At 52.2% G+C, this 21,713-nt stretch overlaps 1 protein-coding gene across 1 annotated transcript in view; it reads right to left on the bottom strand.

Annotated features, from left to right (window-relative positions):
* Positions 1–8,128: 8,128 nt before the first annotated feature.
* The window catches only part of TSNAXIP1 (translin associated factor X interacting protein 1), a 28,918-nt gene continuing 15,333 nt past the window's right edge, over positions 8,129–21,713 (bottom strand). Inside the window, exons 4-17 of the mRNA XM_038740118.1 lie at positions 20,028–20,154; positions 18,911–19,004; positions 17,592–17,788; positions 16,872–17,007; positions 15,290–15,459; positions 14,852–15,011; positions 14,603–14,733; positions 11,769–11,897; positions 11,109–11,129; positions 10,463–10,612; positions 9,822–9,931; positions 9,252–9,375; positions 8,776–8,882; positions 8,129–8,359 (exon numbers count right to left, since the gene is read on the bottom strand). Of these exons, the coding sequence (XP_038596046.1) occupies positions 8,146–8,359; positions 8,776–8,882; positions 9,252–9,375; positions 9,822–9,931; positions 10,463–10,612; positions 11,109–11,129; positions 11,769–11,897; positions 14,603–14,733; positions 14,852–15,011; positions 15,290–15,459; positions 16,872–17,007; positions 17,592–17,788; positions 18,911–19,004; positions 20,028–20,154 (1,870 nt within the window). The 3' untranslated portion in view covers positions 8,129–8,145. The remainder of the gene's footprint in view (positions 8,360–8,775; positions 8,883–9,251; positions 9,376–9,821; positions 9,932–10,462; positions 10,613–11,108; positions 11,130–11,768; positions 11,898–14,602; positions 14,734–14,851; positions 15,012–15,289; positions 15,460–16,871; positions 17,008–17,591; positions 17,789–18,910; positions 19,005–20,027; positions 20,155–21,713) is intronic.

The raw sequence follows: 21,713 nt of genomic DNA, 5'->3' as shown, positions 1-21,713 counted from the left end.
GAAGGGCTGAGCGTTATCCCCTCTTTATTTCGATCTCAAACACCTCTTACATTGCGGTGATACCCTCAGTGAGGACTTACCTGAGCCCGGCTGTTGATCCAGTGAAAAGAGCCCAACTCTGGGACGGGGGAAAACTGGTTTCTAGTCTCAGCTCTGAAAAATAGGAAGTGCCCGCTGGAGCTGGGCCGTCAGCGCCGACGGTCTCTGACTAAAGGGCCAACTAGGGCAGGGTGGACAGGCCCGGCAGGAATTCTGAAAAATCGGCTGACTAGCAAGGACGGTGAAGACCACGCCATTTACCAAGGCCAGCCCCTGCTGGGCTATGGCACCAGGGGACGGGCAGTCCGCTGTCGGCCGTCAGTGAGCCCAGCACACGTGTCACCTTACCGTACGCTTCGTAAAGTGTCGCACTCAGCCCACCTCCTTTCTCGTTGCAGAGGCCGAGAGATTGCCAGTGGTGCTGGCCACGCTACGATTACTACAACGGATTATCGGCTTCTTTAATAAGTGCATTTTAAGTGTGTTTGGTTTTATTCATTTTAATGCCTGTCTCCCCCTCTAGGCTATAAGCTCCTCGTGGGCAGGGAACGGATCTACCGACTCCGTTGTATTGTGCTCTCCCGAGCGCTTAGTGCAGCGTTCTGCACTCGGCAAGCAGTCAGCAAACAGTATGGCCTATTGGATAGAGAACAGGCTTGGGAGGCAGGAGGAACTGAGTTCTAATTCCGCTCTGCCCTCTGCCTGCTGTGTCTTTACTGCTGTACTGTACGTTCCAAACGCTTAGTACGGTGCGCTGCGCGCAGTAAGCGCTCAATAAATACGATTGACTGGATGAATGAATGACCTTGGGTAAGTCACTGCACTTCTCTGTGCCTCAGATATCTCATCTGTGAAATGGAGATTAAGATCGTGACCCCCCCCCACCGTGGGACATGGACTGTGTCCAACTTGATCGGCTAGTATCTACTCCAGCACATAGTACAGTGCCTAGCACCTAATAAGTGCTTAACAAATACCATAAAAATACACAGATCAATGCCACTGATTAATTGGTACTTCATTGGCGCGGGTTCTCGGTCCTGAAAGTTCAGGACCGGGGCCAGTCCGTCATCAGTTCACAGGAGACTCCATCAGATTTGTGGACTGAAAATCAGTATAAGAAGCAGGGAAGATATTCTTGGCTTGTGACCTCTATCCTGTCTCCCCACTGGTCACTACTTGAGCACTGCCCATCCTGTGAGAGGACAGGCCATGGAGCATCCTCTTCGTGAGTTCCCTCATCATTTTCTGGTCACTTCCCCCCAGCTCTGTATCCTCACTGCTTTTTTTTTCCTCTCTCCCTTATTGCTTCTTCATCCTGTCCACTGTCTTTTACATTGTTTTGTATTTTGATTCATTTATATTATTTCATCTTTCCGACTTTCAGATTTACATTAGCTGCTCTGTAACTAATGAACAATTTACAGACATTCAAATTCCCAAGTGCTTAGTACGGTACTCAGAACACAGTAAGCGCTCAATAAATGTGAGACTGGAAACAACATGTATACTGAAACCAATTTGGAAGAGTGATCTTAAAAGCGATTTTAATATGCAAATGTTAAGTATTTTATTACACAAGGACAGTTTCCAGTGAAGGAGACGAATCAGAGAGTTGTGCACTTTTAACAACATTCCGATTCGTTTGACAATTGAAGGGTCAATCCAACTGGAAAAATGATTGCCAGTAGTATCAAATATTTGAGATTTCAGGACACTATCCAATGCCCAGTATAAAACAAATCTGAGTTTTATTGTCATTTGTATGTATTGCGATGGTCAAATACTTGCGTAGAGCCCTTGAGACAGATTTCCAAGCAGGAGGAAGGTGTGAGCAAGATGTCAGTGGTGGCAGAGATGAGAATGAGGCACTGTGAGTAGGTTAGATTAAGAAAGAGTGTGATCTGGGGAATAGTGGGAGAAGATGGTCCACTTCCTGGACTAGGCCATGCTCCTTATGGCTCCCTGGCCCTTCCCTGGACCCTGAGTAAATCGATTAATGGTATTTATTGAGTGCTGTGCTGGTGCATTTGGGAGGGTACAAGAGCTGGGAGTCATAATCGCTGCCCATAAGAAGTTTACAATTGAATGGAGACAGATATTAGAATCCACTTCAGATAGGGGAGTATAAGGATACTCACCTAAGTGTTGTGGGTGTGGAGTATCAAAGCGCTTAGGGGATACAGAAGAGAGGGAGAATGTGGTGGGGAGATGAGTTGTTAGGGAAGGCTTCCTGGAGGAGATAGGATTCTAGTAGGGCTTTGAAGATGGGAAGAAGGGTGGTGCTTACTGTGTGCAGAACACTAGGGGCTAAGGGCTTGGGAGAGTATACTAGAGGTAGTAGATGCGATCCCTTCCCTTAAGGACCTTACAATCTAGTGGGGGAGATAGGTGCTAAGATAAATTACAGGTAGGGGAAGCAACTCGGTAAAAGGACATGTACATTCATTCAATCGTATTTATTAAGCGCTTACTGTGTGCAGAGCACCGTACTAAGAGCTCGAGCACTGTTCTAAGCACTTGAGCACTGTGCTATGTGTGTGTGGGGGGATGAGTGCCTAAGTGCTTAGAGGGTACGGACCTGTCGCAGGAGGGAGGGAAGATAGAGAGGGGAGATGAGAGGTTAGTCAGGGAAATCTTCCTGGACAGGGAATTTTAGTAGGGCTTTGAAGATGGGGAGAGGGGTGGTCTGCTGGATATGAAAGGGGAGGGAGTTCCAGGCTGGAGGGAGGATAGGAGCAAGGGGACGGTGGCGAGAGAGATGAGAGTGAGGTACAGTGAGTAGGTTGGCTTTGGAGGACTGAAGTGGGCGGGCCAGGTTGTAGCGGGAGAGGAGTGATGTTACGCAGTGGGGAGAGAGCTGATTGTCCCGTCAGGACAGCCCACAGTCAGGATCCAAGACAAAATCCATCCAGGTCAGCAGGAACACCGGGGTGGATACTGAAGTCCCCAAGGATCGGTGTAGGAACGGAGGAGAGCAGCGAGGCGAAAAAGGCATCCAGATCGTTCACACAAACAGAGGTGGGGTGACAGGTGGTAGACGGCTGCTGCAGCTACTCATCGTGGTGGGGGCTAGTGGCAGGTGAAGTGGACTTCAGAGGAAGAGGCGGGGGACGGAAGAAGGAGGGGGATGGTGCAAAAGTGGCGTTGGGGGGCCAGGAGTAACCACGGTATTTCCTAAGCGCTCACTATGTGCCGGGCACCGTACTCAGCGCTGGGGCGGATGCAAGCAAATCGGGTTGGACACGGTCTTGCTCCCCATTTCACAGATGAGGTAACTGAGGCCCAGAGAAGCGAAGTGACTTGCCCAGGGTCACACAGCAGACAAGTGGCAGAGGCAGGATTAGAACTCATGACCTTCCAACTCCCAGGCCCCTGCTCTATCCGCTCCACCAGGCTGCTTTCTGTAGGCTGACTTCTTCTCTGTGGGACCAGCATTCTCCCCCCGCCTTGGCCTTGCTTAGTGTGAGACAGGGCAGGACGCTCCGGTTGGCGGCTATACTGCTCGGAGGGAGTTCTAACTCCTGCTTCCTGTGAAGTTGGAGCCAACTTCTCTGACCGGGGGCCCCTCTGCAGCTGGACTTTTGGGAGAGATGTGAGTTGGTCAGTTCTGTTCTCTGCTCCTCCGCTTGCCTGCTGTGTCGCCTTGGCCAAGTCACTTCTCTGTGCATCCGTTTCCTCGTCTGTCAAATGGGGAAAAAAATAACTGCTCCCCCTCCCTCCTAGATTGTGGGCCCCATGTGGGCCAGTGACCTGATGATCCTGCATCTATCCAGTGCTTACTGCAATGCTTGGCACACAGGAACTAGTATTATTTATTGAGCGCTTACTGTGTGCAGAGCACTGTACTAAGCGCTTGGGAGAGCACAGTGCAACAGACTTGGGAGACACATTCCCCGTCCATGATAAGCTCACAGTCTAGAGGGGGAAGCAGACATTAATATAAATGAATCAATTACAAATATGTACACAAGTTCCGTGGGGCTGAGGGAGGAGTGAATAAAGGCTGCAAATCCAAGTGCGAGGGTGAAACCGGAGTGGGAGAAGAGGAAATAGACAGGGAAGGCCTCTTGGAGGTGTGATTTTGACGTTTTATTTCAATATTATTATTATTTGCCGCCTTAAAACCAGTGCGGTCATACCACCTGGTGCCGCTCAGAGCCCCTCTAGAGGAGCTTGGCCAAGGTCCTTCTCATTTGAAAGGGGGAAAGAGTGACTACTAGCCACCTTTTCTTCCTCCAAAAAGCTGTGCAACTCTACAGACTAGTGAGCTGGACCCAGGGCAATGCTCTCTGATCCATGGCTCTACGGGGAGAGAAACTGAGTGGGCATGGATCTTGCACTGACCAAAGAGTCGGTAAACAGGGCACCAGGGATGGCTCCCTAGCTCCGGGCTCTGTGGAGTGCGGTTGGGTACGGGACGCAAGCTGAGGAGCTTGAAAAAAGTGTGCGAAGAAAAGTATATGCTACACCGCACTCAGTGCTTAGAACAGTGCTTGACGCATAGTAAGCGCTTAACAAATACCATCATTATTAATATTATCCTACCACCTCTGTGGGAAGCGGCATGGCCTAGTGGAAAAAGCACGGGCCTGAGTGTCACAGGACCCGGGCTGTAATCCTAGCTCTGTCACTTGTCTGCTGAGTGTCCTTGGGCAAGTCTCTTCACTTGGCCTCAGTTGCCTCATCTGTAAAACGGGGACTAAGACTGTGAGCCCATATGAGACGTGGACTGGGTCCAACCTGATTTGCTTGTATCTACCCAAGCGCTTTGTACAGTGCCTAGCACATAATAAGCACTTAACAAATACCATTAAAAACCGAGCGCCCTTTCCCCTACCCCCCCCCCCCCAGAAAAAAAAAAAACCCAAACGCTTTGCCTTTCTCATTCTCTTTTTGCAGGTCCCAAAGCTTCCATGCTAGTGCCTGATCTCTGCACACAGTAAGTGCTCGAGAAATACGATTGAATGAAGGAATGAATGATCTCCCAGAACTAGAACTGGTAGCATTCTAGCCTCTGTAGGAGAGCAGATTCATTCATTCATTCAATAGTATTTATTGAACACTTACTGTGTGCAGAGCACTGTACTCAGCGATAGCAAGTAGAGATTGCAGGGAGGCCCTCAACTGCCCAGGGTGAGCCCCTCTAAACGAACAACAATGGTGGTTTTGGCTAAGTGGTTAATATGTGCCAAGCACTGTACTACGCACTGGGGTAGAGATGTCTCTGTCCCACCTGGAGTTCACAGTCTAAGAGGGAGGGATTACAGGTATTGAGTCCCTATTTTACAGATGAGGAAATCAGCGAGGCTCAAAGAAGTTAAGTGAATTGCCCACATCCACATAGCAGGTAAGTGGGGGAGTGAAGGAGCCACAGTGCTTCTTCTGTTCCTGTGTAAGCTTATTGTGGGCAGGGGATGTGTCTGTTATACTGTTACAGTGTCCTCTCCCAAGTGCTTAGTACAGTGCTCTGCAAACAGTCAGTGTTCAATAAATACGATCGCGCGATTGATTCCTCGGGGCTGTGTGGGGCAAACTATCGTGCACTGGACGGTTACGGGGATGCGAGTATGTTTGCTCTGTGCAACCTGTCCGAATTGAATCCACTCTCCCTTCAACAGAGCAATGGAAACCACACCTTGGGAAACTGGTCTCCCCAGAGAGAGGGGAAACCCGAGACACCCCGACACATACTCACACCCATCAAGGGGAGTTGACAGAGGTGGAGATGATGGCAGGTCGGGGAAGCCTGAGAGTTGGCTCCATGACAGAACCCACAGCAAGATCCCACAGCAAGTTCACTGGATGGTGGACAGGCAAGGAGTGGGCAGAGAGAGAGTAGCCCAGCCTCTACGGTTCAGCTCTTCATGGGGTCCTCAATGTAGAAGCCCTGGCTCGATTCCTCCAAGGCCCCAATCGGGTCCCCCCCACCCACCCCTTAGGGAGAGGGGCAACACGATTCCCGGCTGGGAAGCTGGCCGATTTCACCAGAACTGCTCACGAGGCAGGAAGGTGGGTTCAACCCCTCTCTGTCTTTGCCATAGAGGTTGGGCCTTGCTAAGTCCTACCAGTTCTAGGACCCCCTGCTCCTTTTCCCTTCCTCTGTCCCCCACTCCCCATCTGCTTTCACCAAACTGTGCCCGCTCGTCTCTCCTTCCGCACGGACGCCAGCTCTAGGCGCGTACTTGTGGAACGGCACTTGTCCGTGGAGTACGGGCAGCTACTTATCCCCTGTGCTCTCCGTGGCAACCGCGGTGGAGCCCAAATTTCCCCTTTCACATTCCCCTTCCCTGGAGACCATGGTCGCCACCGGGACTGCTGCCCAAATCTTACAGGGACGGGAACTCGGCACCTTAGCCAACAGTGGGAAGGAGAGAACCCAACAGGAAGCAGGAGCTGATGGTGGGAGCACCTTTATGTCCTGGACTGTGCCCAGGGTGGGGGAAACAACTTTCTAAGCTGTAATTGGCCGGGGAGGGGAGAAGGGGGAGAGGGGCAGGGGAAGAAGGGAAGAAAGTTCAGAGGGCCGGAGGCCGGGGAGGAGGAGTGGGAGCAGCCAGGGGGCTGGGATACCCACCTGATCACCAGGCACCCAGATGAGGGGTGGTCGACATGACCATTTTACTTCCAATGAAGTAAAAAGCGGGCACTCTATTGTGGAACCTTTCTGCCATCATAAATGCGTTATTATACTTATATTACTCGTGCAGAACTGATGGAGAACAAGATTCTGTGTCACGTTCAGAAATGTAGGGTAGCCGGCCTTGGCTCGGAACCCAATCCCCGACGTGTAAGATTGTTCCTTGGGAAAGCTGATCCTGGCTCACAACTTTTCAACTTTTGGGTCTCAAATCTAAGGACCGCTTGCCAATCAAGGTGAGGGACAACCGCTCTACTGCTGCAGACTCTGGCCAAGTCTGGCCTCGGCTCCCCTCCTCCCTGGCGGGGACCAGTGCCTGACAGCCTGACAGAGAAGCAGCTTGGCTCAGTGGATAGAGCCAGGGCTTTGGAGTCAGAGGTCTTGGGTTCAGACCCCGGCTCCGCCAATTGTCAGCTGGGTGACTTCGGGCAAGTCACTTCACTTCTCTGGGCCTCAGTTACCTCATCTGTAAAATGGGGATTAAGACTGTGAGCCCCCCGTGGGACAACCTGATCACCTAGTAACCTCCCCGGCGCTTAGAACAGTGCTTTGCACATAGTAAGTGCTTAATAAATGCCATCATCATGATTATTATAGTCACACTAGCTACGCTTATTTCCTTTCCGGGGCTCCTCCATCCTGAAGACGGAGGCCTCAGTCTTACATTGGAGGATTAGTTTCTCCTCCTCCTCCTCCTCCTCCTCCCAGCCACCCACAACTCCCCAATCTGCCCTGCAGGCCGTAGCCACAGTAATTCCCGATACCTTGGAAGAGCACACCCAGGACACTGGAGGCATCAGGTGAGGAATCTCTTTCGTGACAGCACTGGGGGAGGAGGGCTACACTTGGATTTTCTGGCCTCAGCCCAAGTACCACTGTGGACCTGCACCTCTGGCCCAGTTGTTCAGTTTTGTGGTGGAGAAGGGTTGCTAAGGGCCTTCGCCTCGTTTACTGGGAAGGACTCAGGGTACCAGCTCTCAGAAGGCCATTGGCTCCATGGGCTTCCAGCCACGGGGACCAAGCCGTTAATTTTACCCCCCGCAAAATCTGGGGCTTGACTCCCAGCCTCACTCACCCCAGAGCTCCAAACAGGGCTCGCATGCTTCTGGAGAGGGCTGGAAAGAGCTACGTGAGCAGGACGGAAACAATTCCAAATCGGATCTTTTGGACCTGTTAGCTCTTCAGAGAGTCTCCGGTCCTCCAAAGCCCCCTTCCTCCCGCTTCCCCGTATTCTGACGACTTCTATCTATTCTGACGACTTGACACCTGTCCGCATGTTTTGTTTTGTTGTCTGTCTCCCCCCCTCTAGACTATGAGCCCGTTGTTGGGTAGGGACCATCTCTATATGTTGCCAACTTGTACTTCCCAAGCGCTTAGTACAGTGCTCTGCACACAGTAAGTGCTCAATAAATACGACTGAATGAATGAATGAAAGTGGCACTTGTAGAGTTGAGGTCATGAATGGTTTACTTGGCAGCCCCAGGATTCTGGGGCCCGGCTCGCTGGAAGGTCCCAGCCCGCAGCTGCTTCAGCAAGGTCTCCACTGGCTGGAAGCCCTCTAGCTCCAGTTCAATCGCAGGGCACTGGAAGGCCTGGGCCGCGTAGTTGTCAACCATCTCCGCATCCAGACTGGGGTCAATGGCGATAAAGGCTGCCCGCATCTGCTTCGCATTCACCTTCCTGTGCCAGCCAGGAAAGGAGAAACCGTTGGCCTAGTTCAGGGCCACTACAGCTCTCTCAGACCCTGCAGTGAGCACATGGACCTGGAGTCTAGCTCACAAGGGGAGCAGAGAAGAAAGGTCCCAGCAGTGAGACTCAAAGAGAGATAGCTGGCAGTCAGGACTCTCTCTCTCTTTCCCCTCCCTTGCCCCACTTCCTCCCTCTAAGGTGCTGAGGGGGATCTGAGCCTTGGTGCAGAGAGCAAGCCCTAAGCAGATGGTGAGGGACAGAAAGGGAGAAGCGTCTGACTGAAATCCTGCTCTTCTGAGGTGCAGGGAGAAGGGAAAATCAAGGGGGCCCGGGCAGAACCCGAGGACTGAATTCTGAGATGGGTCATGATGCTTAGGCAGGAGCCCAGGGGCTTGGGCAGCACTCACGGGCCAGGTTCCAACGCTTGACGCAATTCCTGCAGGTAGGCCAGCTTCTCATTCAGGTACTGACTCCGCAGCTTGTGAATGAAGGGCCCCGTGTTGCCGTCTTCATCCTGACAGAGGCCAGAGGCTGTTCAGAGCTCTTCCCTAGCTCCCTAGCGGCAGTCAATCAGGGGAAAGGGGCTGGCGCCAGGGCTCGGACTTGCCCCTCAATCCTTTGGGATGGCCAGGATGGAGCTGAGTACATGGGAGCTCAGGGCAGGAAGCTTCCCCAAACCCCAGCTCCTGCACTCCCTGGAGGGTCTAGCTAGTAGGAACCCAATGTGCCACCGAATTCAAAGCCCTCAGTGTCATTTTCCTCTTTCCCCAGAACACTGGGGGCCAGCCTCTCCAGGGACTGCAGCTCCTGCCCCTTCTCTGCAGCTGCTCTGCTGGAGGGGCCAGTGCCCCTAAGAGGAGCCTAAATAAAGCTGGAAGCCCACCTCGATGAACAGTGCTCGGTACTGCACTGGTTTAGAGCAGTCATCCAAGGCGCATCCGCTGGCCTGAAACAGCTCCATGAACTGCTCCTCCGTCTTCAGGGGGAAGCTTTTCGTGAGGATGGTGCTGCAGAGGGAGAAGGGAAGGTCAGTTCTGTTGGCAACGGAGGGGTTGGGGTCTCATTCCCCAGCTCTCAGAGAGTTGATATCATGGACCCTTGGCATGAGTGTCTCTGCTTGCTCAGCTGCCCTTTTACTTCCAATCTGATCGTCCAGCTCCTCCTCCCTCGCCCATGCTGAATCTGCCCTAGAAGCTGTAGTTAGTGGTCAGTATGATCTCAATGCCTAGAAGAGAAGCCTGAGCCAGGGCCAGGGCTCCTCTCCAGGTCACCCACTGGGGCCGCTGGGTCCTCAGACCTCACACTTCACCTCCCCGCCACCCACCCCAAGTCCCTTCCCATCTTGATGAATATTGGGGAGGGGCAGACAACTCTCCACCAGAGGAAATGCTGCTGTTTACCTGCCCGGCCCGTTACTGAGGATGGAGCTCTTAGCTCGCCCCCACTTCTTTACCTGAACCGGTCCAGACTGATGAGCCCATCCTTCAGGACGTCTACCCTGCTCAGTTCACTCAGCAACTGGGCTATGATCTGGTTCTGGCCGAGGACTGTGCTCTCATCCACCTAGGGAGAGAAGGCCTGCCTATGGCTCTGGGGGAGGGACGGAGGGAGGGAGGGAGGGAGGGAAGGGGAAGGAAGAGAGAGAGAGAGAGAGAGAGGAGAGGAAGAGAGGAGAGGAGAGAGGTGATGAGAGAGGGGACAGGAGAGAAAGAGGAGAGAGAAAGAAACGGAGAGAAGTGAGAGAGAGAGAGGAGAAAGGAGAGAGAGGAGAAAGGAAGGAGAGGAGAGAGAGAAACAGAGAGGTGAAAGAGAAGGAACGAGGAGAGAACTGAGAGGCTGCTGCTCTCCAGGCCTGGCAGGCAAAGGCTGGAGCCTCTACCCCAAAGCAGAGCGGGGGAGACGCTGGCCCAGAGGAGCCATCAAGAATCGAAGGCAAAGTAGACTAGGAGGAGAGAAGATGCCAGGCTTGAGCAGATGGAGAGTCCCACCGATTTCTGTCCCCTATGCCGCTCAGGTTCTCTAAAGTTGTAGATGGGGGCAGCTCCAGGACAACACTTTCCTGGGGAAGAGTGTAGGGAGTGGGTTTTTGATTACCTTTCCGATCAGGACGTCGTAGAACCGTCTTATGATCTCACTGGTGCGGAAAATCCTGAGGCTCTCGTAGATACTGTAGGTCCATTCCATGGCTGAAGGGTCCCCGTAGCGCTGTTTTATGTATCTGAGGAAATATTCCGGCAGACTCTCCTGCAAGGAAAAGTGCAACAGAAGAATTTCCAGGTGGCCTGTGGATCTTTGAGTTTGGATGTGCTCACCACTCCTCCCCACCCCTATCTCTCCCACTGACACAGGCTTCTTGGGGACAACTAGTTTGTCTTGTCCTGCTGCAGTACTTCCCCACACAGAACGCTACACAGAGTGGTTCCACATCAGCCAGGTGGAAATCACTGCAAGAAGTGACTGATGTTCGGCTCTCCGCTTTGGTGTACTTCCTTTAGCCCAATGGTCTGTGCTACTGCAGCCTGGCCTCGGGGGATGCTCTGGGCTGAGGCAGCGCCTTGCGGGAGGCCCTTCCAGGGGTGGCAAGAGTAGAAGGGAGCTCAGGGGAGTGGGGGGAGATTTGCAAGAAGGGGGCGAGCCCCACCTCCTCACTCATGGAGTCCCAGGGAGGGGGGCAGGGCACAGACAAGGTTGAGGCGGGCTAGCTTTGCCTAGCTGACGGGAAAGCCGGTGGAATACATACCTTCCATACCTTCGGAGGCTCCTAGAGGAGAAAGAAAATCAAAAGAAATTTGATCCTCTGATGGGTAATTCAGAGCAAGCACTTAATGAACCATAAATACTGTTTGTTGGCTGCCCAGGAAGCATGTTCGGGGAGGCTATTCCTGGATCCAAGAGTCGAATAAAATTCAAGGTGACAGGTCCGCTCCTTAGGCAGTTGGGGGGGCGGTTTTGGGCGGGGAGGGTGAGGGGCCGGGAGCTCTCCCCCTTGCCCCCCACCAATGGAACCCAATGGACAAAATCTCCCATACACCAGTTCCCCCAAATAGCCAGCCTCTTCTTTCGTCTCATAGCCCCTCTGGAGTCTGTCAGGGCCACCCTGCGGCCTGCTCAGTCTTTTGTGAGGAGGCCGTTGCTCTTTTTCCAGGCCTTCCAATAGTTTCTCGCCCCAATCCTCAGGGCAGGGGCCAGACAAGCTTACATTTCAGTTCAGGCGCACTCTCCCCTCTCAGGACTCAGCTGCTGGGTGTTGCGGGGAATGACGAAACTCTACTGAGTGCTTATGGGAGGAAAGAGGGACTGTCTGGAGGAATGTGTAGCTATTTTGGGGCCGTTGCCCTTTGCTGGGGGAGGAAAGAGCAGCATTTCTAGGCACGGAGGGACCACAGAGGAGAAGCCAGACCTGACACCCTTCTTCTTCTCGTGCTTTCCAGAAATCCTTGATGAAGTCCAACACTTCCTTTTTGCACAGCTTCCTGTTTTTGACGGCACCGACATGCCGCAGGTACACAGGCACTTCATCACTCTTACCCTGCAGAGAGACAGGTCAGTGCAGACTTCTCAGCCTGATGAGCTTCAGCTGGCAGCAGGGCCCCTGGGGTCAAGGTGGGCCAGGCCCCCGATTGGCCCCGGACAAGGAGGACGGTGGACTTCCTTGCAGATGGGAGAGCTCACGGCTTTAACTCGGCCTGCCCGCCATCTGTCATCATTACCTGCTCCGCTGTGCTCGGTTCCTCAGGCATACATGGAGTAAGATAGCAGCCACTGATGGCCCTGGTGAATACCGGACCAGGAGAAGCACGCGATGTCCCCCGCATTACTCCGGTCACAGGGCGGACAGCTCATGTGCCGCCCTGTGGGTCTTTTAGACTGTGAGCCCACTGTTGGGTAGGGACTGTCTCTGTATGTTGCCAATTTGTACTTCCCAAGCGCTTAGTACAGTGCTCTGCACACAGTAAGCGTTCAATAAATACGATTGATGATGATGTGCCAAGTCCGAGCGGCTCTGCAGGCCCCGCCCGACTGGTTCCAGGTCCTTCTGTTCCCCTCCCAGGTCCGTATAAACTCTCGTGAGAAGCAGCACGGCCTAGTGGCTAGAGCACCGGCCTGGGAGCCAGAGGTCATGGGTTCTGATTCCAGCTCCGCCACTTGTCTGCTCTGTGACCTTGGGCAAGTCACTTCACTTCTCTGGGCCTCAGTTACCTCATCTGTAAAATGGGGATTAAGACTGTGAGGCCCAGGAGGGACAAGGGACTGTGCCCAACCTGATTTGCTTGTATCCACCCCAGTGCTTAGTACAGTGCCTGGCACAGAGTAAGCGCTTAACAATACCAGAATTATTATCATTATTATTATTATTTTTAGTGCCACGTCAAAGCAGCGGGACTCAGCAGCAGGAGCCACGGCTGAGGGAGGCTCGGTGCTGAAAATACCAAAAATGGGGCATAAAAGCATCCGGTTCCATACCGGTACCGGACAGGCCAGCTGGAAACCGGACTGTCCGGAATCAAACCAGACAGATGGCTAACCTAGCAGCTAACAAGGTTGTCGATCTGGGCCTGTGAGACTTTGGATGGGGTCAAAACCTTGACTCCCAGATGTATCGGTCACTGACAGAACAGACCACCACGGGGATCCCCCAGGATCTCAAATCTGGGACTTTTCTTTTTACCATCGCTCTAGCCCTCTCATCTTACCTTACCGATATCCTCCTCCAACCCAACCCACACACTTTGCTCCTCTAATGCCAACCCACTCACCGTACTCCGATCTTGTCTCTCTCACTGCCGACTCCTTGCCAGCATTCTCCCTCAGGACCGGAACGCCCTCCCCCTTCATATCCGACAGTCTACCACTCTTCTCACCTTCAAAGCCCTCCTAAAATCACATCTTCTCCAAGAGGTTTTCCCCCACTAAACTCTCATTTCCCCTCCCCTCCCTCCCCTCTGCATCATCTATGCACTCAGATCTGTGCCCTTTAAGCACTTTGATATTCACCCCACCCAACCCCCAGCACTTATCTACACACCTTTATTCTCTGCCATTTCCCCAATCTGTAATGTATTTTTAGGTCTGTCTCCCCCACTAGTCTGTAAGCTCCTCATGGGTAGGGACCGTGTCTACCAACTCTATTGTACTCTCCCAAGCATTTAGTGTACTCTTAACACAGGAAGTGCTTCACAAATACCATTGACTGTTTGATTCTGAGGGAACCAGGGAAAAGTGTCAGGGAGTGAGCTCTTGGTTGTGGTGAGGGGCATGTGAATCAGGGGTGCCTATGCACGAGAGCAAACCTGGGACGGGGTGGAGGAAAAAAAAAAAAGAAGCAGACACCCACACCAGGGCTGGGAGGGAGGGGGGTCAAAACGCAAGCACCCGCAAGGCTTAAGGGAACACACAGAGAAAGCAGTTGCTCTGAGCAGGAACCCCGCTGCTGCTTGACAGGGCCAGGTAAGGACACCAGCATGTCCAATTCCCACGAAGACTGAGGCTGGAGCAAAAACCATGGACTGGAGTCCTAGCACAGCTGCAGCCTCTGCTTAGCCCCCTTTTTATTGTGAGGCAGAAGACAGGCTCTGCCCTCCCTGGAATCTGGCCGGGTGAAGTTCCAATTTCACAGGGGCAATCGTCCCCTTGCGATCCCCACCCGCCCCCTTTCCCGGAACTGGCACCCCTGCCCGGGACCCCATCCCTTCGCTGTCCCATTTTCAACCCGATGTTCCTTCTGATGTCCCCTCCTGCCCAGCCCAGAGCTCTTTTTTTCACGGTATTTGTTTAGTGCTTACTATGTCCCAGGCACTGCACTAAGAGGAGGAGGGGTAGGTGCAAGCTAATCAAGCTGGACACAGTCCCTGTCCCACGTGGAGCTCACGGCCTTAATCCCCATTTTACAGATGAGGCAACTGGGGCTCAGAGAAGTAAAGTGACTTGCCCAAGGTCACACAGCAGACCCGTAGAGGAGCCAGGATTAGAACCCGTGCCCCTCTGACTCCTAGGTCTGTGCTCCACCTATCAGGCCCCGCTGCTTCTCTTGTCCGGTTAAGCTTTCCAGGCAACCAGGTGTCTCTGGCTTTCCCCGACAGGAGAAGCTTGAGAGCATGTGCTTCGCCAGGAGCCCAACAGGCTCCGGAAAGGGGCTCCAGCTCCTCACCTTAATGGGTGTGGCGCCACCGGCACAATCAAACACGCCGGAGGTCCGCGCCCCCCCGAACCCCCGCAAATGGAATAACCTCATACCAGTCCTGGGAAGACCTCCTTGTCTCTCAGCAGTCTCTCTCCAATCTCCTCCAGCAGCACATCCACCATCTGGTCACTGTTCTTTCCCCGGGTCAGTTGCTTCCATCGGTCTATCCCTCCGGCCACCACCTCTGGGAAGGGAGAAGAAATGAGAGGAGAGGTCTGGGCAGGTGGGGGCCTGGCGGACAGAGGGAGCGACCCACCTCACCCCCTAATCCCGTTCCCCTCCCGCTCAGCTCGGCTACTTACCCGGGCACTTGGACCAGTCGGGCCGGGGAGTAGAACTACGGCGGAACTCCTGCACCTCCAGGGTAAGCTGCTCCCGCTCCTTCCAAACCTCTTTGTGCACCGCGACCAACGTGTCGTATTCCTTTAGCAGGTCCGCCAAGGTCTGCCTCAGGTTCCCTGCCTGGAAGGCCCCGCCCCCTCACCCCAGTCAGTCCAACGCGAGCACTCTGTGCCATTTAAGACAGAAATTCCCGTCGGAGAAGGGGTGGCAGGGGGTGGGGTCAACGTTCAGCATATCTAGGGTCCCCGAGAGAGCAGCTGGCTCCCTCAGGGCCCGACACCCGGCTCGGAAGGGTTTGCGGAAAGAATCGTCCCAGGATTAGTTGACCTGTTCCCTCCCCTCAACTCCCATGGCCTGCTGCGGCCCAGAGTTCCTGTATCGGTGGGGACGGCGATCACCTCTTCCACTAGGTCATTATACTTTTTCTCCAGCCGTTGAAAGATTATCAGGGGGACGACATCGCCGAAATTTGCCCTCATTATGTTCAACTCCTCCTGGGCTTGGGTGAGGTCTCGACGAGCCATCTTTAAGGCCAGGTTCATCTGCACTGGGTCTTTCCTCCAAACCTCTTAAAAAAAAAAAACCGTAATGGCATTATAGCCCACAGGCATACATTTCTCCACAGATTTATTCCACCTGGAGCGGGGAGCTGAGGAGATGGCTTCCTAGGCCTGGAACCTCTACCCTTCCAGCCACTGGCTAATATGCTCCGGGCAGTTGGACAAGGGCGCAGGAGAGAAGCCTGTCGCTACTGAGGTAAATGGGGAGAAACTCCATAGCGGGGCTAGGCTGGAAGGGACTAAGAGGTCGAGGAAACACACACCTTCCATGAAAAGAACCCGAGTGGGTTGCTTCTGGGGAAGGGACTCCTGGTTTTCCCAACAGTTTTCTGGAAAGTACTCCTGGGTCCCCCTTGGCCGAGTGAGAAACACCTTGGCATCAATCAATCAGTCAGAGGGATTTCTGGAGTGCTTACTTTGGGCAGAGCACTGTATTAAGCCCTGGGGAAAGGTACGAGAGAAACAATGTGGCTTAGTGGAGCGAGTGCGGGGCTGGGAGTCAGAAGGATCTGGGTTCTAATCCTGGCTCCTCCAGGTGTCTGCTGTGTGACCTTGGACAAGTCACCTCACTTCTCTGTGCCTCAGTTACCTCATCTGTAAAATGGGGATTAAGATTGTGAGCCCCATATGGGACAGAGACTTTGTCCAACCCGGCTGGCTTGTAAACATCCCAGGGCTTACAACAGTGCCCGGCCCATAGTAGGCGCTTAACAAATACCACGATTATTTATTACTATTATTACAATATGATAAAGTTGGCAGACGCCATCCCTGCCCTCAAGGAGCATACAGACAGCAATGAGAACCTCCAAATGGCCAGCCAGTTTCCAACTTCCATAACTCTGGGGGCCCCAACCAAGGGGGCTTCACCGGGCACTGTTTCAAAATCTGACCTTTCTGCTACTCTGACTCAGACTGTGCGAGAGAAGCTACTTCAAGGGAGATTCATTCATTCAACCGTATTTGTTATAATAATGATGGCATTTATTAAGCGCTTCCTATGTGCAAAGCACTGTTCTAAGCGCTGAGCGCTGTGTGCAGAGAAATGTACTAGGCGCTTGGGAAGTACAAGTCGGCAACATATGCTCTGGAAGGGAATCCCGGCTCTGCCAACTGTCAGCTGTGACACCTTGGGCAAGTCACTTAACTTCTCTGGGCCTCAGTTACCTCATCTGGAAAATGGGGATGAAGACTGTGAGCCCCATGGGGGATAACCTAATGACCTTCTATCCTCCCCAGTGCTTAGCACATAGGAAATGCTTAACAAATGCCATCATCATCCCCTTCTAGACTGTGAGCCCGTTGTTGGGTAGGGACCGTCTCTATATGTTGCCAACTTGTACTTCCATAGTTAGCGCTCAATAAATATGATTGAATGAATGAAGGAAGGAAGGAAGGAAGGGAAATCAGATTCTCATACCTGCAGGCTGGAGGAGGGCCAGATCCTCCTGATGATATCGCAAATCAATAAGATCTGCAAGGAGGACCTTTCGGGCATCACTCTCGTTACGATATCGGAGGTACTCCTCTGACAAACTCTTCTGCAGCCTGGCCACCTGCCAGAGAGACAGGGCCACAGCCCCTTCAATGGAGGGCTCCGCTTGGGCTGGGGCCAGGGGCGGCCGCCCACCACCCACTTTCAACAGGAGGTCTGAGGGGAGTAGGCCCATCCATCCTTTGGGCGAACACCGGCTAACCATGCTTTTTACCACCGCCAGCCAGCTGTGTGCAGCTGGAAGGAGAAACGGTGGAAACACGGAATCCTTGGGGATTCTGATTAGGTTTCGAATAAGGGATTAGTGGGAGGAGCAGAAAATAGAAAAGGGAAGCTACTTGAAGGGGAAGTTTAGCTGTTTCCAACAATGAAACCACAACATTAACTCAAAGGGATAAGTAGCTCAGGCGCCTGAATGGCAGAGGGGGGCCAGATTGGGAACCTCGGCAAGAATTCCTCTTTGAAGCTATCGTATCCCCAACTGTGTATTCTTTCTCAGTACTTATTTAGTTCAGTGCTCTGCACTACACTAAGCGCTTAATAGATACTACTACTGCCTGCTATTACTACTACTAATCTCAAACTGAGTAGTAGCCAGGCTTCACACTCCCTTGGGTCAGAGGAAGCAGAATCCACTCCACTCACTTGAGCCTGCAGAGAGAGCACCTCTTCATCCTTTTCGCTGATAACCCTGAACAAATTAACTTTATCTTCATTCAGCCTCTTGATTTCAAGTTTCTCTTCAGACCGGATGGCGTGGATCTTCTGCGTGTGCTCTTCACGAAGAGTGATCAATTTCGATTGCAGGGGCTCGAGGGCCCGAATCTTCTCCCTTAGGCTGCCTACGCACGGGTGGAGAGCTTAGGCTTAAGTTTTTCTCTCTGCAAACCCTCACCACCCACTTCCACGATGTATGTTGACTGAGCCCCCCGAGGGACAGGGCCTGTGACTAATTCCCAACTGTGTATTCTTTCCCAGTGCTCAGTACAGTGCTCTACACACAGTAAGAGCCATGCCAGTGGTACTCCTAACGAGTTTGTGTTGGTTTAAAGTGGTCTGAGCTGTTGGGGGCAAGGCTTCATGTGGACAAGTGCTAAGATTGAGGATGCAAGCAGTTGGAATTTACTGAGCGCTTACTGTGTGCAGAGCGCTGTACTGAGCATTTGGGAGAGCATAATAAAACCCAAGTAGGAGACCTGGTCCCTGAGCCCAAGGAGTTTACTGTCTTAGAGGATCTACCGAGGGGTGAGAATATCAAACTGGGAGCCAAGGCCCTCTAGAATTTTCTTTCTAGTACCGACATTGGGCTACCCTACGCCTCCGTCCCCATCCTCCCTAGAGGGTCTGGGGGAATTGCTTCCAAGACACCTGTGCTCTACAGGAGTGGCCGGCAGCCTCGGGACCCTGACTGCTGTGGGGTGGATAGACGCAAAGCGGTTGAGCAGGTTTCAGCAACTACAAGGTGGTTGCCATTGAAGGGCTGACTGTCATCATCGGTGGTATTTACTGGTTGCTAAGTGCAGAGCACTGTACTAAGCACTCGGAGAGTACAATCCACTAGAGTTGGCAGACATGTCTCCTGCCCACAACGAGCTCACAGGCTAGAGGGACCATGCTCTGTATGATGCAGTCACCATACGAGGCGTCAAATGTCTTCCTCAGCTTACCAATCAATGGCATTTACTGAGCCCTTACCACGTGCACAGCACCGTACTAAGCGCTGGGGGAGTTCGATACAACAGAGTTGGTAGACATGATCCCTGGCCACAAAAAGCTTATAGCTGAGAGGGGGAGACGGACAGTAAAATTAATGACAGATAGGGGAAATTGTGGTGTAGGGTGACATATTTAAGTGCTTTAGGGCTGAGAGTGGGGTGAAGATCAATTGTATAAGGAGTACAGATATAAGTGCCTAGGTGATGCAGAGGGTGGGACAGGTAGGGGGAATGAGAACTTGGTCTTACCCAGCAAAAACTCATATGCATTCTTTATGGACGTTAGCAAGGGCCTGAAGTCTTTGAAGTCCTCTATAAAGAATTCAAAGACTTCCTTGAAAGGCTAATAGGAAAGGGGGAAGGAAGGAGGGAGAGAGAGAGAGAAAACACCATCAAATTATAGAAGAAAAGCTAAATGCAGCATTTGCCTTCTTCGATTCTAACTCTCCCTCTCTAAGGGACAGATCATTAGCTTGGCCAAGAAACAGTGAAATTTAGAGAGGGAGATAAATTATTCCTTTCTCGCTTCTACTCCACTGTGATCGAAGGTTACCGTTAGAGTGGAGTGGAGTGGGGCTGAGTTCACAAGTACAATCAAAATCACTACTACAGATAGTGCCACTACTCCCACTGTATTTACTTGCCAAAGCACTGCCTTGCCTAACAGTCATATACAGCTAAACCTCAGCTCTGCTGCCTGGTGGCCACTGCAATACACACCACAACTCCCAATTCCTCATGTATTACCTATAGCTCAGAGTGGATAATCCATCCAGCCAATCCAGGGCAACTGGAAAATCATTTGTGAATGGGAGAAATGAGAAGATTGTAAGCCAAGGATAAAGGAAGTGCTGCTAGATTTTTCCATGGGACAAAGAGGCTCCCCAAATGTGGAAGGAAAAAGGGGAATCGTGGTCTGCAGTTTATAATGGGCTGACAGCTAAGTGGATTCTGACGAAGCTTTTCTCTCTTTTTTTATAAATGGTATTTGTTAAGCGCTTACTATGTGGCAGTGTTTACTGTACTAAGCCCTGGGGTAGCGGGATTCCAGTCCCACGTGGGCTCACAGACTTAATCCCCATTCTACAGATGAGGGAACTCAGGCCCAGAGACGTGAAGTGACTGGCCAAGGTCACGGAGCAGGCAAGTGGCTGAGCCAGGATAAGAACTCACGTCCTTATGATTCCCAGGCCCGTGCTCTATCCACTAAGCCATGATGCTTCTCACCAAGTGAATTTGATCTGCCAGGTACATCTCCTCCATTCCCCAGAATTGCAGCCCCACAAGTTGGGCTGGTTACCCAGTACCAACTTTTAACAGATTCCTTGAGACCAGTTCCAAAGCTTTTCCCACTCCCCTTCCAGACCTGAAACCTGAGCTCCTGATTGTTCTCTTTTATTAGGTCCAGGTAGGTCAGCTCTCTCCTCAAGTAGTCTTCCAGTTGCTTCAGGTAATATGGCTTGGAAGCGATCAGATTACAATATTTTTGACCTCTGTGGAAAGAACAAGTAAAGAATAAGTTCTGGCTTGAAATGCCTGGGTTTGAGTTTCCTTGGCTCCCTTCAAACAGATGAGAGAGGGAAGAGATTAGGGCTTGAAGATGGGCAGCAGTCATTCACTCATTCATTCAATTGTATTTATTGAGTGCTTACTGTGTGCAGAGCTCTGTACTAAGCGCTTGGGAAAGTACAATACAACAATCAACAGTCACATTCCCTGCCCACATTCATTCATTCAATCATATTTACTGAGTGCTTACTGTGTGCAGAGCACTGTAATAAGCGCTTGGGAAGTACAAGTTGGCAACATATAGAGACGGTCCCTACCCAACAACGGGCTCACAGTTAGAATATAATGGTATTCTAAGCACTGGGCGGGGGGCGGGTACAAAGTAATCAGGTTGTCCTGGGGGGGGGGGGGGGGGGGGGGGGGCTCACAGTCTTAATCCCCATTTTACAGATGAGGTAACTGAGGCCCGGAGAAGTGAAGTGGCTTGCCCAAAGTCACACAGCTGACAAGTGGTGGAGCTGGGATTAGAACCCATGACCTCTGACTCCCAAGCCCATGCTTTTTCCACTGAGCCACGCTGCCCCTCAAAGAGCTTACACTCTAAAGGTTGGGGAGACATACATCAATACAAATAAATACAATTACAGATATGCGCATTAAGTGCTGTGGGGCTGGGTGGGGGGAGAGCAAAGGGAGCAAGTCATGGCGATGCAGAAGGGTGTGGGAGATGAGGAAAAGTGCAGCTCAGTCTAGTAATGTCAAATTTTCATTTTGAGTGTGGGGGTAAACTGGGGATGGGGCACGGAGGAGGCGGGGTTTTGAGGGGTTGAGGGAATAATAATAACAATTATAATATTTGTTAAAGGATTACTGTGTGCTAAACACTGTACCGAATCCTGGGGAAGATACCAGAAAGTCAGGTCAGATCCAATTCCTGATCCTCAAGGGACTCACAGTCTAAGAAGGAAAACAGATATGTGCTCATTTTACAGATAAAGGAAACTGAGGCATGGAGAAGTTAAGTGACTTGCCCAACGTCGAGAGGGGGAAAAGAAGGGGGAGGGGAGGAAGGGAGATGGGAGGAAAAGGCGGGGAGGGAAGATGGGGGAAGGAACAGGGCAGGAAAGGAGAATGGGAGGAGAGGAGAAGAGGGGGATGAAGGGGAGAGTAGAGGGGGAAGAGAAGAGGAATAGGAAAGCAGGAAGAGGAGGAGGACGAGGAAGAAAAATAGGAGTTAGGAAATGATAAAAGAAGGGAAGGGTGATGAAGGAAGAAGGCAGTTGAGACTAAGTCTTTTACTTCTATTGTACCCTCCCAAGTGCCAGGTACAATACTCTGTACTTACACAGTAGGCACTCAGTGAATGAGGCTACCCTCCCTGCTGCACTGTTGGTGCTTCACCCACCTGCCAGTGCCTCCCCCTGCCCCTTCCTCCTCCATTGCCTCCATGGCTGTTTAGCTCACTCTCACCACGTTGCAGAACTGGACCAGAGGCCCCCTCTGGCTCAGGCACCCGGGAGAATGAGCCATCTGGGGGCCGCTG

This window comes from Tachyglossus aculeatus, chromosome X1 (assembly GCF_015852505.1).
Source record: "Tachyglossus aculeatus isolate mTacAcu1 chromosome X1, mTacAcu1.pri, whole genome shotgun sequence".
NCBI classification, from domain to species: domain Eukaryota; kingdom Metazoa; phylum Chordata; class Mammalia; order Monotremata; family Tachyglossidae; genus Tachyglossus; species Tachyglossus aculeatus.
This window is presented reverse-complemented; position numbering and strand designations above follow the sequence as displayed.